The sequence below is a fragment of the Rissa tridactyla genome, chromosome 10, assembly GCF_028500815.1.
Source record: "Rissa tridactyla isolate bRisTri1 chromosome 10, bRisTri1.patW.cur.20221130, whole genome shotgun sequence".
Taxonomy (NCBI): Eukaryota; Metazoa; Chordata; class Aves; order Charadriiformes; family Laridae; genus Rissa; species Rissa tridactyla.
In genome coordinates this window covers 11,905,660-11,923,856 of record NC_071475.1, presented here as the reverse complement: position 1 = coordinate 11,923,856, position 18,197 = coordinate 11,905,660, and the positions used below count along the sequence as shown (strand labels likewise).

Sequence of the window (18,197 nt, the reverse complement as noted above, 5' to 3'; positions counted from 1 at the left end):
CCCAAAGAAATTTGCGTATCTAAGACAAATGATTTTGTAATCTCAAGGCCATCTTTTCAAGTTTGGGCTTGGTGTGATCTTTACATTTATGGTTGCATCTCATTTCGTAAACACTTGGTTGTGGATTTTGTATATATTAGCACAATTTTTCTGCTGCTGTAGAACTTCTTCCCTGCAAATGCAATAGGAGGCAATGCTTTTTTTTTTTCCTCTGAATGCGTAGCTGTGGACCTGTCTCCTACTGGTTGTAAGCAAATACTTAGGCAGAAAGCAAGAAGGAGAGTTGTAAAATTGTAGTTCTACTGGAATTTAGGGTGATGTTGCAATTGGGAATTGATGCTATTTTAATCTGTTACATATTACAAATTTTTTTTTAAGAGCAAAGGTGTATTGTGCTCTTTTTTCTTAATTACTGATTATTTTTTTTGATGGGGCATTAAAAATTCTTAGTAGAAAATTATTTTTTATGTAAAATAGTGGATCAAGTAAGCATCTGAAAAACTGTAGTTCTGGCTATGTACTTTTATCTTAGATCTTATATAGTTATGAATCAGAAGTAGCTTTACAATATTTGTAAGCGTAATGAAGTTGTGCTCATTTGGACAGTTCTGCTTCCCCATCAAACAAGACAAGATGTGCTTAAAAGGTGGTAAATTTGGTGTTTTGCTAACTCTTTACTCATTTTATATTTATTTAGAAGTGTGTTGAACTCCTTATTTAAGGAAACATGCAGAAAAAAGTAATTCAGACTTTTTTCCATTCTAGTCCTTAAAGGATATTCCTATTGGAAGTAGTTGAAGCAGATGAATGCAGGTGCATCTAAAACAGTGTACGTAGCTCTTCAGCGCTGCCTTGCTATTGTGTATAAATATATATATATGCACTCCATGAGTGCCCGTGGCCAGTGAGCTGTGCGTGGGGGCTGCAGCCCCAGCTTGTAACTCCAGGGACAGAGCTGGGAGCAGTCCCATCATCGGAGCGGGTCTCTGCCAGGGACTGGGACTAAGCAGAGAAGGCAACTGCAGGGTGAGCATCTGTTGGACAGCCTTGGGGCTTTTGCTGGCGCTCATTAGCTGCTGCCGATTAGATATGAAATTATCTCCTGTTGCAGCTCAGATAGGTGCTGCGGATGAGGGGATGGCTGAGGCTGCCAGCGCTGCCTGGGCTTCCAGGCAGGTTCTTACTCTAAAAGGAGAAGCAGAGCAGTAGTTCTTCCAAAACTTCAGCGTGATTTTTGGTTTTTTTACGCTATTAGTGGTTAAGTAAACCTTAAGCTCTCTTCCAATAACTGATACTCAGTGTTGTTATTCACCATCACCGCTATTTTCCCTCCATGCTCTGGTATCAAAGAAGGCTGAAGAACGACTTGTGTTTAACTCTTCTTTTGCCATCTCAGTGATTTCAAATTAAATAGCTGCAAAAAGGGAGAGTTGTTGGTCTTGAGAAGTGCTGTTTTGCAGGAGACCTTGTACAGATGACTCTTTGTTCTCCAGAGTGTACAGGAGCTTTTGTTTGCTACTGTCTTACGCTACTTGGTATCATGAACCCTCCACAGAGGCGTATCAGAATAAACCTGTAGTCCAAAACATGTGCAACCACACAACGTTAGACAACGTGCCCCATCCCTGGAGGTGTTCAAGGCCAGGCTGGACGGGGCTTTGAGCAACCTGGTCTAGTGGGAGGTGTCCCTGCCCAGGGCAGGGGGGTTGGAACTAGATGATCTTTAAAGTCTCTCCCAACTCTAACCGTTCTATGATTCTATGATTATTTTTTTTTTCTTAATTATTTTCCCTTTGGGGCCAGGGGAGAGCTTTTCTGCAAGTTCTGTATATTTGCAAAAATGCAGACAGTGTTGCTTCTCCACTGAAAATCTTCCAACAAATTCCCAAATCACCCCCTTCTCTGGCTTCGGGCTCTTTTCTTGCTGGAAGCCCACCAGGTCCTAAGTGTGGCCATGCAAGGAGCACCATATAGGATGTTTTTTATTTAATTTGATAGGGTACTAATGGTCACAGTTTGCTTTCACGTTTGGATTTGTGGTAATGCCTATGTGACCAATTACAAGAAATGTTATTTGCAGGTTTCAGTTTTGTACTGTATTAGAATGGGTGTTTTGAGAACTTGCGTGATTACTTGCAGCTTCGGCATGGCAAAAATTCTGTTCAAACTCCTTCTAAAAAGATCTTACAGCCCTGACTTTAGCTTATTTTGTAATGGGATTATATGAAATAATGTATATTAATAAAGAACTGTAAAAGTATTGAAAACGCTATTACACTATGCTATTCAGCAGTCATACTGAAATAGTTTCATAGATCAGTTCTGGAACTTGCTTAGTACTGGATTTGCGATTGTTAGCATATTGTCACTAAAAAAATCAGAAATGTGAGCTGCAGAATCTGTGCAGTGGCAACTCTTGGAATAAAACTCTTTGATTTATATGCTTTGATTTGTAAATACGCACAAATAATTAAAAATAAGCAATGCTGAGGCTTCTGTAACAAGTAAGAATTGAGTATTCTTTTTACAGGCATCGGTCAGAGCCTCAGCTCCCCTATAGTGGCACAGAGGCACTGACTAGTAATGCCTGTCCTGTTGTGTAAAGGGAGGTGGCAGCTTGCATTTCTCTTAAAAACTTTCCCATTCTTGATTTGATTAAAAAAGAAAAGGGGGGGGAAAAGTTGAAGAAAAGCAGGATTTGACTCTAAAAGGCAGGGGAGCTGGTAGCTTTGTGAGATCACTAAACATTAAGTACTGCAAATAATTTTGAACTTTTTCAAGTTTAAAAACATAAGTACTGTGGAAGGGTATTCAAACTGTGAGAAATGTCCTGAAGTCTAAAAACTTCTGGTAGACAAACATGAAGTTTAAAATACTCTTCTTCTGAAATCTGAACAGCTCAAGGTTTGTTGTCGTGGCCAGGAACAGTTATTGCAAAGCTGAGGCTCCTTTATCTCTGCGGTGCCTGTTCTTGGCTCTTCCAAGGAGATGGGAGACAGCGGGCTTGGAATAGTCAAGGAGGACATTGAACAGTTTGTTGGAGGCTTTCTAGAGGTGGCTGTATACTTTTAAATGTAGTTTATTTTGTGGTGAACAATTTTTTTTGGTTTGTGTGAAGCTGTTATTTTCTTCCATGTTTTTTTCCTCAAATGTTCAGGCCTAACACTCGGAATCTTTCAAACACGTAGCTGTGTCCTTCTGCATAAGGTTAGAGCAAATGCTGTTTTCTTCAGCTAGAAGATAACCCTGTCTTGCTGGCGATGCTGTGAAAAAACAACACCTGCAGCCCAGAAGTGGACGCTCCTTAGATTAACTTCTTTATTTTTAAACATCTATCTTCTAAATGAAAACACAGCATTAGCACATCAGTGTTTAAGGAAAACCCTGTTCTTTCAACAAAATATTGCTCAATCTATTTCTTGCTGTTTGTCCTTCTAGTTGTCTTTAACAGATTTTATTGTTGCCTTGTGGTTTTGTATTATAGGGAGAACTTCTTCAGTAAATGTACACAGCTTCCATACTGCTTTGCAGTTGTACACTATGGACGCTTTGTCCATTTGTCCTTTTTCGTGTTGCTAAAAAGGACTGTGTGGTCATCATAAATGAGCTGGAAAATGTGCATGCGAGAATGAGTGCTTACCCTATCATTATGTCATTTATAGCTTAATTTCTCCAACACTTTGATTCTTCTGGATGTCAAATTCTTTCAAGGTGATGTTTTTTTTTTTTTTTAATGTATTCATGGGTTAGTTTCTAACCTTGCTTTACAGTATCACTCAGAAGTATTTTTATTGTACTATTACTCTGGTACTAACTGTTTTATAAACACTCATGTAAATACCTTTAGTCTTGTTTTCTTGTTTTTCTTTGAGCAAAGATACATTCATGTGTGACTAGGATTATTAAAATAATCACGTACTTCACACTGCACAGCATATGAAACACGTTTTCTCAAGGAAACGGCGAGCCGCAGAGGTCTGCCAGTATCACCTCTCGCATCAAAGCCAGAACAGCATGAAATTATCCAAATCCTCAGTACTTCACGTTACATGAGGCTTTTGGCTCTGAAATCCCACTTGATGTCACTTTCATTCTTCTGATAACATAGTTGGAGGAAAGTAAGAGCAATCGTAATTACATCCATGTTTCTGAGGATTGCTGGAGTTCCTCAAGGTCTGTGTGTGTTGCCGTGGGTATGAAGCCTCTGCTCCGCAGTGTCGGCAGGAGGCGGGTGGCGTGCTTTTTCTCAAGGCAGCGGGGCCAAAGAAATCCCAAACAGATACAGAAATTAGGGTCACATGAAAAAATATGGTGCAACTTATCCTTCTATGTCCCCATTGAGGTCCGGGTCCGAGTAACTACCATGTGTGGGTGTGCGGTGTGATTTGTGCTGCTCTACTCCTCAGCCTGGTTGCAGGGGTTAGGAGCAGAGCAGCACAATTCCTGGGCATCAGTGCTCTGGATTTGGTCCCAAGACAGGCTTTACAGGGGATCTTTGAGGTACGGAAGAAAATGCAGGTGCTGAAAGCACTGCAGGGTACTTGCCAGAACCTTTAAAGTACGTATTTTTTCTGTTTTCAAGGGCACAGTAACGTAGGCAGTGAGCCCTGTTTGCAGTCGTAACATTTCTGTGCAGGTCTGCTGTTAAATGACACACACAGATACTCTTTACTACCTTTTACAGTGGTCGATAGTAAAGACCTAGGTGCTAAACACTCGGAATAGACAAATATATTTCAGCTTTCTTATGTATCCGTGACTGTGAATTGTTGTGCAAATATCTGCTCCTGTGATTGAAACTACACTTTAACTAATGAGAAACAATTTATTTGACCGAACATAACTTTGAAAGTACAGTTTAATTTAGTTTAATTGCTCTTAGTTTTAGAGGAGGAGAAGACAATCCCCTTTATGTTGAAAAAAGAAAAAGGATAATGTTCATTATTTGTTGCATCAGTGTTAGATCTTGATGGTTGAGTCTTTACCTAGACTGTTGCTTAAATTAGGGGAAAATTGTACAAGCAGAGCATAACTTTATCTAAATGTTTAGGTAGAAGGAAACGTACCAATTTCAGATGCTTGCCTTGAAAATTGGTTCCTAGAGTGTTCATCTGTTGGCATTATCTGCTGATATGTGTTAATTGAACCATACTGGCTTCTCTGAAAGCACTTGCCTGATACTGGGTGCAGAGTAGGTGTAAGTAATGATCGCCACCAAGGTGTAATAGCACAGTTTGATTTGTGGGGACAGAGATGGAGGGGGATCAAGCAAGAGTCTCTTGTAGCAGACATTGGGCACCGCAGGTGTTAGAGGGGACCCAGCACGGACCAGGAAACAGTGATGGAAAACACACGTCTTCTTCCTCTTGTCGGGAAGAGACGGTGGCCTGCGAGAAGCAGCAGAACACCCTGGCTCAGCATTTGGTGTCTGCTTAGGAATTCAAGAACCAGGTGTAATGCGAAGTATTGAATCTCTTCAAATAAGTTTTCGGAAGTTGGGACTTGTTTACTGTAGTTTGTCTGTAATGTTGATAATGTAAACCTTGTAGTAAATGACAATATAGTTGTTCCTTGAGTGTGAGTGCTGGTTAGGCAGCTTGGGAGAGGCTGAGTTGAGGTTTGATTTTTGTGACTTAGGTGTAGTCTTTGTTTATATGAATGGTTTAATGTTACAGAAAGTAAGCTGATGAGTGGATTTCAGGGTAAAAAATGATTAATACTTGTTTCTGAGTCACCTTATTCTTACCAAAAAATTTAGGAGTGGCTTCAACTTTCTGTTCAGATTATTGTGTTCAAGTGATAACTTTTTTTAATATAATAGTGGTGTATTTGGCTTGAAGCATTCTATTTGGAGATTGCCTCCCCCCCCACACCCCTGCCAAATCATTAAAAAAAAAAAAGGCCAGCTGGGACAAAATTAGGGGCAGGGAGTCTCAGACACGTTGCAGGGTTCAAAAACAGAAAAAGAAAAAAGGAATCTTGCTGTTCTGATGACTGAATTCTGCAGTAGAAGCCAGAGCGTATTAAATTGTTGTAGCCCAAGTGGGAATGAGGCTTCTTTTTTCTCCACTGATATTTTTTTTTCCTTCCTTCTTCAAATTCTGAAAGGGAAGATGACTAGTATCCACTGCAAAGAATTATTGAATTTGCATTTTTCCTTATTTCTAGAAGGCAATGTGAGCTTACCTGCTGCCACAGCTGGAGAAGAACTTGCTGCACTCACGTGGAGGGTGGCTGCTTTGGCAAACAGCGTGACTGGGAGATGGCACACATAGCTGTGGAGGCAGCAGCCGTGTCCAGAGGGATGGTCTGTGTGAGGGGTGCTGGGCTAGATCAGTGGTAGCCCTTGAAGTGTGTTTTTGGTAGGCAGGGAAACTTGGAGCAAGTTTGGAATATTGCAGCTACTTTACTTGATTGTGGTTACTATGGTTATAGTTTGCTGTGGTTAAAAACGCGCTGCTCTACTTGCTTTGCTTGGCTTTTTTTGTAAAGGGCTTGTAACCAGTGTATCCTGGCTGTACTGGCAGTGTGGGCCTTATTTGAAGGATTTTATTACTCCTATTATTATTACTATTAGTATGCCAGTTGCTTAGCTTTACCTGCTTTTTAGCCTTCCGAAGCATGCTGCTAGTGTGACTGAAATGGCCAGATTAGGAATTGGGAAGCTATTGGGTTATTTGCATTAGTTTAAAAAAAACCACCATCTGAATATCTTCTAGTACTACAACAGATGCTGAAACATGCTCGGTGTTGACCAAAGTCTTGGCAGCTTTCTGCTCCCTTCCTTGGTGCAGCAGGAGAAGCCCTGCTGGCAGGTCCCCTGCATGTGCGCTGCTGCCTGCTCTCTTTGCATTCAGTTTGGGGTTTGCCCTTTCCAGGGAGCCATCCTGGCCTGTAGAAGGAATATGCAAATACGGATTTTGGAGAAGTTGTGCTAGTTATGTCAGTGGCTGGCCAAAAAAAATGATAAAACTTAATAAACGTAGTGTGCTGTCACAGGCACAGAGAAGGAGCAGGAGAGCAGAGGGCGAAATGTCTCCGCAGGAGCACTTTAAGGCTGGTTGTCTGTGCATTCCAGCCTTCCCTAGGGAAATGCAATGTGGCTTATTTATGTTTAGTTGAAGTTTCCATTTTAAAATTTCTATCTTCGTTCAAGCAGTGCAGCACTCCTGCAACAGGAACGGCAGCTCGGTAGCTGTGGAGGTTGGACATAAGGCTTGGAAATACCATCGCCAGCAGACACATCGGTTGTGTGCAGTAGGAAAACGGTGAAGGTGCTCTCAGATTCTTGAATGGGGATTTCCCATGAATGGCTCAAGTTTCTGACTTAGCTGGTTGTGCAAACAGCAAATAACTGTAAGTCTAGGCAGAAGTGGCAGCTTCAAGCAGTGAGGTTAATTATGTATAATCCTGTAGGGAGATGGTATCTGCCCTCTCTTTGAAGATTTCTTGACACTTTATCTCTTTCCCCCCCCTTTTTTTTTTTTTTTGAGTAGGCGGTTAGCAGGCTGCTTGACACAAGCTAATGTTGTCAGCTTTTAGTGTGGTTGCATCAATCTGAAAAATGTTTTCCGTGTAACCAAAACGCTTTTTCTTACGTGTTTATTCTCAGTCATACAGACAGAAATTGCTGTATATGGGATTTTTAAATGTGAGGATGCTTAATATCTTCACTGTTCTGTGAAACAGGTAACTGCTTGATCTGATCTGCAAAACGTTTCAGCATCATCGTTGTGATAGCTGAAGACCAGATCATCTTTGTTCACTCAGAAATGTACACAGATTGTGGCATGAGATGAGTTATGGTTTCTGTGTTGGGTGAAAAATCCAACTGCCGGGGTGTTGAGGTGGGTCGGGGGCCTGATTACAACCTGTTGCATAGACTTTATAATAAGGCATGGTAGTGAAATGAAATATTTGGGTATATCTGCCTTCAGTAAGAGCATCTTGGTATCATTAAACAGAAAACCAGTGCCAAGAGATACTTATTAGATACTTGGATTTTCCTGTGCCAGGGAGTAGAATTTCTCTGGGTGTTCTGTTATCTGTATGTATCATCTCTAAATGCAGATGTTGCATGTGAGTACTTAGTGTTTTGTATGTTTCTTTTTAAAAAAGACATGAAACCACTAAGTAGCTTCTTCAGAAAGTCTTTCTAGATGCTTGTAGTAAAAACTGGCTGCAGGTACAGAGCTTTGCAGCAGAAACCCTAGGATTCCTGTGTTTCAGTTGTAGCCTTAATGATACTTGTGTACTACTTTGACAATCTGTTGTAGTCTAATCTAGGCACAAAATTTGAATTGTATTTATGACCAATATAACGGCTATGGACAAGCATGAGCAACTGTTGCAATTAGTATTCAGCTCATAATGGAACACTAATGGAGTTGATAACCTGGTTTTCTTCCTCCCTAAGCTGTGTGGACGTAGGGAGCATAGATCTTTCTGGCATGTTGAAGAGGCTGAATCAATCATGAGTAGTCAGAGTATAAACTGCTTTTTGATATGTCAGGCCAGGAGGGAGACGTTTTGAATTGTTAAGCTGCGAGGAGATGAGAGTTTGGATGAGGAATGCAGAAGAGAGGAACGTACGGATTTCTGTGAGACTATCTGAGGATCGGTAACTAAGGTATAGGTTACATATGAAGCTATTTTTTTTGTACAAATCGCTATTTGAAATGGAGGTAGTCTTTGAAAGACACTGCGCTTGTGTATTTGGTCTGAGCGCCATTGAGGACTGCAGACAATTGTGTGAAGATGATGTGTCGGAGGCTGGCACAGCCGATGCCCGTGGAAGCCTGAATGCCTGCTTGTCTTCTGCGCTCCTGCCAGAGAGCTCCGGCCCAGGCACAAAGTCATCTCAGTTACCTTCCCTTGTTCTTTGTTATTTGTGTGAGGTTTGCTGCTTCAGGGAACCAGAATCTCGTTTGAAAAATTAAATTGAAAGATATGAAGGAGACCGATGTTTATCAGGAAACTTATTTTTATCACTCTCTCTGTTCTTTCTCTTAAAGTGTAGCCACAGTGTGTGGCTGGCAGCTGCTTGAAAGCTGCTTTTTCACTATTGTCCCCCCCAATATTGGCTGTGATCTCATGATATGGATGGAAGAAAGGGAGCATTATACTTAAGGATGCTAGATGAGGCTATAAACTGATAAAACAGCGGTTTGGAGTATTTCTTAATTTTAAAATTTCTGTCTCGTTTGATAGCAGCAGTAGACTTCACATTAAATAAGGACATCCATTTGGTTCTTTTTAAGTGGAGTAGTATTCTCTGGTTGCTGAAATAAATCTTTATATGGCTTTTGATGAAGTAATTTTTACTGGGTAAAATTGACTGTAGATCTTTCTTTTCATTGTCGTTATAGAAAACCTAGAATAAACTCTCAGTTGGTGGCACAACAAGTTGCCCAGCAATATGCAACCCCACCACCGCCTAAGAAGGAGAAGAAGGAGAAAGTGGAAAAACAAGACAAAGAAAAACCTGACAAAGAGAAGGAAATTAGTCCAAGTGTTACAAAGAAGAACACTAACAAGAAGACTAAGTAAGTTTGAAGGATGCACTATTGAATGTGGAGTGATTTCAGTAGCACTGTGCATTGATTAATTGTGTGGTTAATCTAACATCATACTCTCCCTCTTCCCTCCGATTCTTACAGACCAAAGTCAGATATTGTGAAAGATCCTCCTAGCGAAGCGAACAGTATACAGTCTGGGAATACTACAACAAAGACCAGCGACTCAAATCACACTTCAAGGTAACTTTATACTAAAGTTAAACTCTTGGTATCTGCAAACTGTGTTAAATAGCAGACACTGTTCTTTTGATGGGTCTGCCAGCATTAGTATGGCAAGATCAGCAGTGGCCAGGAGCCTTCTCCATGTCCAAGCACTCACACATTCTGCTGGTGAGGACAGGTTCAGGCATTGGAAATATTTGTTCTGTTGTCCACTAGGTTTTCATTTCTCTGCTACAACAATCATATTGTCAAAGTGGACAGTAATGCTTTTGCGTATAAAACACAACGGGGGAAAAACATTAACCAGCAATCATAGTGGTTTTTACCAAATTCTTATCATCACTCCATAGCAGTAACAAAGGTTACCTTTTTACTTCCTTATCCATAATTCAGTCACTGTAACTGTCAAGATAATTTTTGAAGTTTACAGGAAATAAGACTGAATGAACAGATTTGCTGGAATCTTGGTGTCAACAAAAAGCATGAATGGTTGGTTTCATATTTGTCTAAGTTTGAAATGAGTAGCTGTCTGTGGAGAGTGGTTTATTCCTAGTCTTGCCTATACTGATACTCCATGCTTGTTCTCTCTACGCGGTGTCTTATGCTTTATTTCTTAAATCAAAAATTCAGTATCAAAGAACAGTTTTTATATTATTGAACTTAACTACAAGAGGCAGAACTCATCTGGGCGCTTTGTCTATGTGGGCTATATAGGAATTGCATCTCTTCTCAAAATGTGCTGTAATAAGTATTTTATAGTGAAGCCATGTGAGCTGAAGCAATATTAGTTAGCTGCAAACAGTTGTAAAGCACGTGGGAAATAGTGCTGTTAGTGTTAAAGTTCGCAAGACGTGACTGCAGAAAACTTGTCTTGAAGGTTTTTAAATAATAGCATGAAAATGTTTGATAAGAGTGAATATCCTTTACACAGTAACTCACTTAAATGTAGTGAGGGCAGTGTGAGATTTGCTGTGATAGAATACTGAGCTGTTTGCAGAGACCGCTGTTAACTCTTCCTCAGCCCTCAAAGATCAAATTGTCCATTTCTGATTTGATTAGAGGAATATAGCTTTATTGCAACGATTTTGGTTTTGTCCTGTTCTTTTTAAAATGGTACTTATTTTGAGAGTGAGGATGCAGGAGACTTGATGCACTTGACTAATGACATAATATTAAATTGATAGATTACATCAAATAATCGTTTTTACTCCTTGAAGGAGTCACTCTGTCTACTGCCGAGTCTTTTAGTCCATGTTTTGTGGCAAGCTTTTGTCATTCCTAATTAATCCTTAATCGTACCAGGTCTAGCTGGATATCTATAAAAGATACATCATCTCCTTCAGTTCTTAAACTGTCTTTTTAAGTGTTGTGTTTAGTGGAACTTTTCTTTCCATTCACTGCACTCAGGAGTGCTGTCAAGAGTCTTTTATAGATCTGAGTTTTACAGAGTCACAAGTTATCTGTTCAGGTTTTTTTCAGGCCCGGGTTTCTTAACTGTTTTTTGTAAATTGTCTTTTAAGGATCTCTGGATTTTTAAGGAATGCTCTTTGGACTTCTTGTGTGCTTCGTCAGAAACAGGCATGGTATCTCAGTTTACTCCATGCCTTGCTGTGCACTTTGTGGTTGATTGTTTTGAAACATATTTCTTACTTGGCCATAAACATTTGTAGCTATAAAGACAAAACATCAGGTTGTTTAATTTTGCAAAATAATGTGAACGGGCTGATCCCTTTGCCTTTTGTAGAAAGCAAAAATTGTATGCGTGTGCTGAAGAGATTGTCTGGAGGTTTCCATCTGGGCTTGATCAGCTCTTTGCAGAGGGGAGACCCCTAAAACCTCCTGCAGAAATGGTTGGAGGGCTTGGTTCTAAAACTGGCATTGAGAATGAGCAGGACTGTAGAGAAATCCTGCACCTCAGCCCTGCTACCCCCCCAGTCCTTCCGTGTTACTTTGTCACGCCATTTAAAAGATGCATGGGGCAGCTTCATTCAAGTGCTTGGTGTATGGATTAGCTCAAAAGCTGCTGTTAGTGTGAGTTTTTTGTGGGCAGAACTTAATGCAGATTAGGCCGTATGAACTCTTCTTTTAATTTTTCTTTCCTATTTTTCTAATTATGACTATCAGTGCTGGCTTTTGACAAGCAATATCAAGAGTGTGTGTTCAACCCTGTAGAAAGGTGGAGGCAGTAAGGTCTGTTCCGGTATCTGGGCCAGCATTTTTTGGCTGTTTCTGAGTACAACAGAAAACAAATGACCCAGGCAAATTACAGGAAGAACTGGGTTTCCTAGAGGAACTTGGGGCTTAGGGAGGAAAATACGTACGCGTACTACGCTTCCGGGAATGCTTGCTGCTGTGTTTGCTGGCAATGCCTTGTGGGCAGCCTTTATCTGCTGAGACGTTATCTGAAAGCGGACGGAAACCCCAAAACTTGCTGAGCTAGCTGGCCTTTCTTCTTACCCACAAACAAGGTGATGTCATTTAATCTAGCGTGTGGTTACGTGTTGAATTTGCCAACTCCTGCAAGCGCATACGTACAACACATAGACGTGGGTGCGTGTCTCACTGCTGCGGGAATTCACTAAGTGCAGCTGCGGGTTTGAAAAGGCCGGGCACTAAATGAAGGGGCTCTTTCAAGTCAGAGGTTTTACTGACGGTGAAACCCAGCACAGCAATATTTTAATTGTATTTTCTATCTGTTAGAAATGCTTTTCCTGTGTTACTTGTTAAAAATTGAAACAGCCTCCTAGGTTAGATATGATACTAAAAATACTATTTTTGGTGCAGTAAGTTCATTTTTGGCAAGGAAGTTTGCAGAAATACGTTTGTTCTATTTTTGAAGCTGTACATAATACTTTTTTCTATTCTGTCTAGTTCTGGAATACCACTTGGATAACTACTACTTAAGGACTTTCCCCTTGTTAATTTACCGCTGCAAGCCATTGACATGCATGACAAATACAAAGTTGGCTTAATTTCCTCTTTTTTTTTTTTTTTTTTTTTTTTTTGTTTTGACCACACTAGTTTAGTGTGCTGCAGAGGAGGAGGAGGAAAAGCAGATTGGTTTAAAAGCCGGAGCTTGATCCCAAAGTAAACTAACCTTCCCTCCATCGCTTGGAATAGGGCAGTTCTCAGCAAGCTACTTTTCACTGATGTATAAAGAATCTCCTTTTTAATTTCCCTGTTGGGAGTATTCAGCTGCTTAAGCCTGACCCTTAATTAGGAGCAAAAGCTGTAAATTGCAGCAGTCGGTGCAGCTGACTTGGAATTTGCTGGTAGCTGGAGGAGTGTCCAAGACTTGTTGTATCACAGCTTTGGACCAGCCCCTGAAATGTGCATGAATGTCAGCTTCCTAGAGTCTAGACCCTTATTAGCTACATTACTAATTGAAAGATAGCACAGCATGCAAATTACTGAGATAATCCTGAGCTATAAATACCAGCATGTTCTTTTCTGGTGGTTTTGAATTTTTTTCCTTATTTTTTTTTTCCCTTCCCCTAACCAGAAGTATTAGCTGAAAGAAATATCGTTGTACATTCTGGATTTTATTTACAATAGCCTCGGTTCCAGAGGGAACATTTTGAGTGATTTTATACATAGGCTGATTGGGCATCTGATTTGTATAAGCTCAAAGCAGTTGAAAGAGAAGCCAAGTTGTCCCAGTGCCTGTGTTGTTTGCAGCTGCAGAGTTCCAATATGGGAATGAAAGAGCTGTGGTCAAATGCTTTCATGTGGTTTTGTATTGCAGAGTCACAGCCTTGTCTCATAACATCAGGGCACATGATGAGATGGTGAATTTAGATAAGAGAACTCTTTCATCTGCCCCTCGGGGAGGAGATCCTTCGGTCTGTCTGGCTCCTGTCCGCCTGGCTCTGCTGTCATGTCCTCCTTTCTGGTGGAGTTGCATTAGGGATAAGTCTACAGCAGAGCACCCTTTGCAGAGCTCTGTGAGACAGGTCTCTCCTCGCAGCCTGGGCTGTCGTGGGGAGCAGAAGGTCAGACCTTCCTCCTCTGCTGTGCAGCGCTTACTGCTGCCCAGGTTCTCCTCCCAGGTACTGCCATCTGCGCAGGCATGAGCAGAGGACAAGTCACACTGAGTTTGTTGAATGTTTTTTCTAATAAACTTCCTTTCTCGTTTATTTTTATCCTTTTTATAAATGTTTTCTCATTTATTTTAGACCCAGACTGAAAAATGTGGACAGAAGTACCGCGCAGCAGCTGGCAGTCACAGTGGGAAATGTCACAGTAATTATCACAGACTTTAAGGAAAAGACTCGCTCCTCTTCCACGTCGTCTTCTACAGTGACCTCCAGTGCAGGATCAGAACAACAGAATCAGAGCAGCTCGGGCTCTGAGAGCACAGACAAGGGCTCGTCCCGTTCCTCCACACCAAAGGGGGACATGTCAGCAGTCAACGACGAATCTTTCTGAAAATTGCACATGGAGTTGTGGAAACTATGAATCAGGGTATGAAATTCAAACACTCCACCTGCCCATGCTGTTCAAATCCTGGAGAGCCTCTTCTGTGCTTGAACACACACTTTTCTTGGACATCGACCTCTTACTGATGCAGCCAGGATAATTTCTGCTTGCCGTGGGCATCTGGCCACCAAGGAATTTCTCACCCTAACGATTACTCTTGACACTTTTATGTATTCCATTGTTTTATATGATTTTCCTAACAATCATTTATAATTGGATGTGCTCCTGAATCTACTTTTTTATAATATCTGCTGTGCACAATTTTCCATGAACATTACAACTTTTTGTTTTGGGGTAGGGAGCGGGTGGGGAGGGAAGGGGGCTTTATTTATTGCATTCACAAACTCCATCCTCTTTCAACATATCCTTTTTAAGTTCAGTTCTTCTTCCAGTTATACTGTGTACTATCAGTTTTGATATAAATTATATATAAATATATATATAAATAAATATATATAAAGGGTTATTTGAAACCAATACATGGAAACGCTGGTGCTTGAAACACTGTGAAGTGAAAAAAAAAAAATAATAATTGAACAGTTCAAGATCTGGGACAGTCCCCTTTTGTGAAAGTACTGAAACTGAAATGGAACTGGTCTTAGGTGAAAAGTGTTCCTGAGGGTTTGAACCTGGATGGGACCCGTTCTCTCTATTGTTCCTTCCCCGTTTCTTCCCTAAGCAGTGGCTAAAACGTACTGGACACACGGTTTTGATTTTTATAGCTTGGGATTTGAAATGAGAAGAGATTGCTCCAGGTAGCTTGTGTTTCCACTAGGGTAACCCAGATTGATTTGCAGGTTCCTGCCCGGCTGGAGCGTAAGCGTTCACGACCAGGCCGGTGTCAGCATGCCACGGATTCGTGTATTTTGGCAACGTGAGCATCGCTGTGTTGTGCATGGCCAATCCCACAGACGTTTGGGCTTCTTAGATTTAATGAATTCTGTCCACCTGCATTGGTGATTGAGGTAACTTTAGAACTGGAGTGCTTTGCTTTGGCTGGGAAGAGAGCAGGGAGCTGTAGGGCTGGGAGCGATCGCGGGTTGAGGGAGCAAACTGGTGCTCGTCCTGGCCCCCTTCTGTCTGCCTTGTCCGTGCTGTTGGGGTGGCTCTTCTCCTTGAAGTCCATCCCTATTCCAGGAGCGGTTTCTGAACAGCGTCTCGTCCAGTGATGGCATTGGGCTTGTTAGTGTTTGGATGCTTTTGGGTGTCCTGCTGTGGGGGCACAAGGAGGGCAAAGCTTTCATGCTGGCAAGCGAGCGACACGCGTGGCTCATGCTCATGACCAGCATCTCCTTCATTCTTGCTCTAAAGCTATTCAGACTGTAATTTCTTTTCCTGGCCTGTTAGTGTTGCTTTACAGTTTACCTTCCATGCATTATCCTGCTAAAACACTAGGCCGAAGAGGTGAAACAAACTTTTTGAAAAGAACAAAAACCAAAACCTCTTTGGCTTTTCATCTTTATTTCGTGGCCCCAGGGTGCTTGGCAGTAATTCCGGGTGCAGAGGCTGTGGCTTCATTTGACATCAAATGCATAACTTTTGGGTGCGATGAAAGAGGGCCACATTTTGACAACTTTGTGCCAGCTTGTTACGTTGTGAATTATTTGCTTAGCAAGAGTAATTTCTCTCTGTGGAGGCAACTTGCTTTAAGATTTCTTTTAAAAATCTGTGTGGTTTTGAGTAGCAGACGTAGGTTCCTTTCACACTGGCGACAGAAGTGTGTGAGTGAGGGATCCGTTACAGCCCCTGCTCGAAGGTGTGTGCAGCGGCAGTGCCTTTGCAGCAGTGGTTTTATTCCTGATAGGTTAACGTGGGCACCCCGACTTAATTCTGCTTATATTCACAGTATAGGCTGTCTTTACCTTTTTAAGCATTTTTAAAGTATTTATTAAAGAACCAAAGGAAACCAGATGCTTCCTATGAGCATCAAGACAATTTATTATACATAGTTTTAAATACTATGAATTTCTCAATCCACATTTTAACATTAGTGGGATATTGCAAAGACATTCCTTTTCCAGTTTTTACTATTCCTTTAAGGGTCTCAGGGAGGGTAAACTGGTCAGCCATATTTATTTATTTTACTGAAATGTATTGGAATAATTTTTTAAGAGAGATTTTTTGAAGATGCCCCTGAACTTGTATATTTTGCACTGCTTTATAAATGATCCATTATCAATTAGGCTTGCGTGCATCTCGGCCGGGATCCAGCGAAGAGTGCGAGCGAGCGGTGAGTCCCCCTGGCTTCAGCGGGGCTAATTCTGGTGCTTCAAGTCAAACCGCGCGCTTGCCTTCCTCGTTGAATCTGGGAATTTGTGCAAAAAAAAAAAAAAAAAAAAAAAAGGCATTGTGTGTACCAGGAAATTGCTTCTTTTCTCAAATGAAAATGGACCTGTAGATCAGTTGAAAAAGCTTTAACGCCGTAACCAGCTACTCATGGCTACTGGTAAAGTCAGTAACATCTGTCTCTTCGGGCATGCCTCCTCGATAAGGTAGCTTGCTATAAATAAGTGGGAAAATTTCTTTGGAACAAGTGACCTGTAATTCTGCATTCAGTAGAAATTGCTAGCTAAGCATTGAGCCTCCCCAGCCTCATCTGTAGCTGCCTGTGTTGTGGATTTGAAGGATAGCGTTTGCTTTTACACTTAATTTCTACAGTTAGCATCCCCGTGTCCATGGGGAGGGGGAGGTGGGGGATTCCCTCTGTGCTGTGTCCGTGGGTTATCCCGCTGTTGGTGGGGAGCGTGTTTTAAGACAAAAACCAACCAAAACACTAGTCGTAGGGGAAGGACCAGATTCGCGGTGTTCAGTGGCACAGAAAGCAGGTAAGTAAAGCACAGTGTTACGTTTGCAAAGTTTCAACTCTTACACACACACACAGACACCAACCCAGCTTGCCTGACTCGCTCAGTTTGAGGTAGTTCTGCAAAGGAAAAATGACAGCGTTTTACACCACCAGGCTATTTATTTTAATTGGAACACTTTGCTTGTTTCAAATTGGACAGATCGAAAAATTGGCAGCAGCTTCCGTGAGTTTATTTCCACTGAGATGTTTTCACCTGCCTTACCAAGATCATTCTCAGTCTACTTTTTTAAGCTCTACCATAAACTTAAATTATTGAAAATTTATTAATTGCTGACTATATAATAACCTTTGCTTGTATGTAACCGAATGGTTTTAAGAGCCAACATTTAGAGTATGACAATGGAGCTGAACAGTTTTTAATGCGCAAGCAGTTCTGTTCTTGTGTATGACTTGTAACCTTAATTTACTGTGTAAAGATGGTTACATTATTTCCTTAGCTTTGTTTGTTGGAGACAAATATAGAATGCTTGTTTAAGTATGTCAAAACATAATCTTATCTTGTGGATTTTTATGTTAATGTATTATACGAGCTATATTTTTCATTTGCCCAGAAAGACAGCTTGTATAACGCTTTTGAAAGTTTTTCTGCTCTGTAAAGTCTTTAGAGCTGACAGTCCTGTTAGGTTTGTTTTAATCTTCATGCTAAAGTGTCAATGGTGGTTTTGTGAACTGGTCAGAAATTCACAGGTCTTAAATGTTTTCGGGAAATTTATATTGGACACTGCTCTTTGTCTAGCAAATAAAAGATGTTAATATATTCCTGTTACTGGCATGTGCACGACTGTTATTAGAAGCCACTTTATCATTTTCCTGCTTTAAATAGAAATGTCTATTTATGAATTCTGCTTGTAGTTTTTTCACAAATAAAATAGTAAAATTTAATTAAATCTGAAAGCTCTCTTTTTTGGGAGATGCCAGCATTCAGAAAAAGCGGAGAGTCCTGTGCTGGAAGCAGTTTGTCCATCTGTACGTCTTGTCCACGAGCCTTGTCCACCACTTGAGCACCCCACTTCTGCAAACACCAGCTTGGGCACAGAGAAAACTTCAGTCGAGCGAGTTAATGCAGTTTGTGCCTGGGACTGACAACCTACGGGGAGTCTGTGGTGGATGTG

General features: G+C 41.1%; 1 protein-coding gene across 1 annotated transcript in view; it reads left to right on the top strand.

Annotated features, from left to right (window-relative positions):
• The window catches only part of RYBP (RING1 and YY1 binding protein), a 46,051-nt gene extending 28,125 nt beyond the window's left edge, over nucleotides 1–17,926 (top strand). The window contains exons 3-5 of the mRNA XM_054216546.1: nucleotides 9,369–9,545; nucleotides 9,660–9,758; nucleotides 13,916–17,926. Of these exons, the coding sequence (XP_054072521.1) occupies nucleotides 9,369–9,545; nucleotides 9,660–9,758; nucleotides 13,916–14,168 (529 nt within the window). The 3' untranslated portion in view covers nucleotides 14,169–17,926. The remainder of the gene's footprint in view (nucleotides 1–9,368; nucleotides 9,546–9,659; nucleotides 9,759–13,915) is intronic.
• The last annotated feature ends 271 nt before the right edge of the window (nucleotides 17,927–18,197 follow it).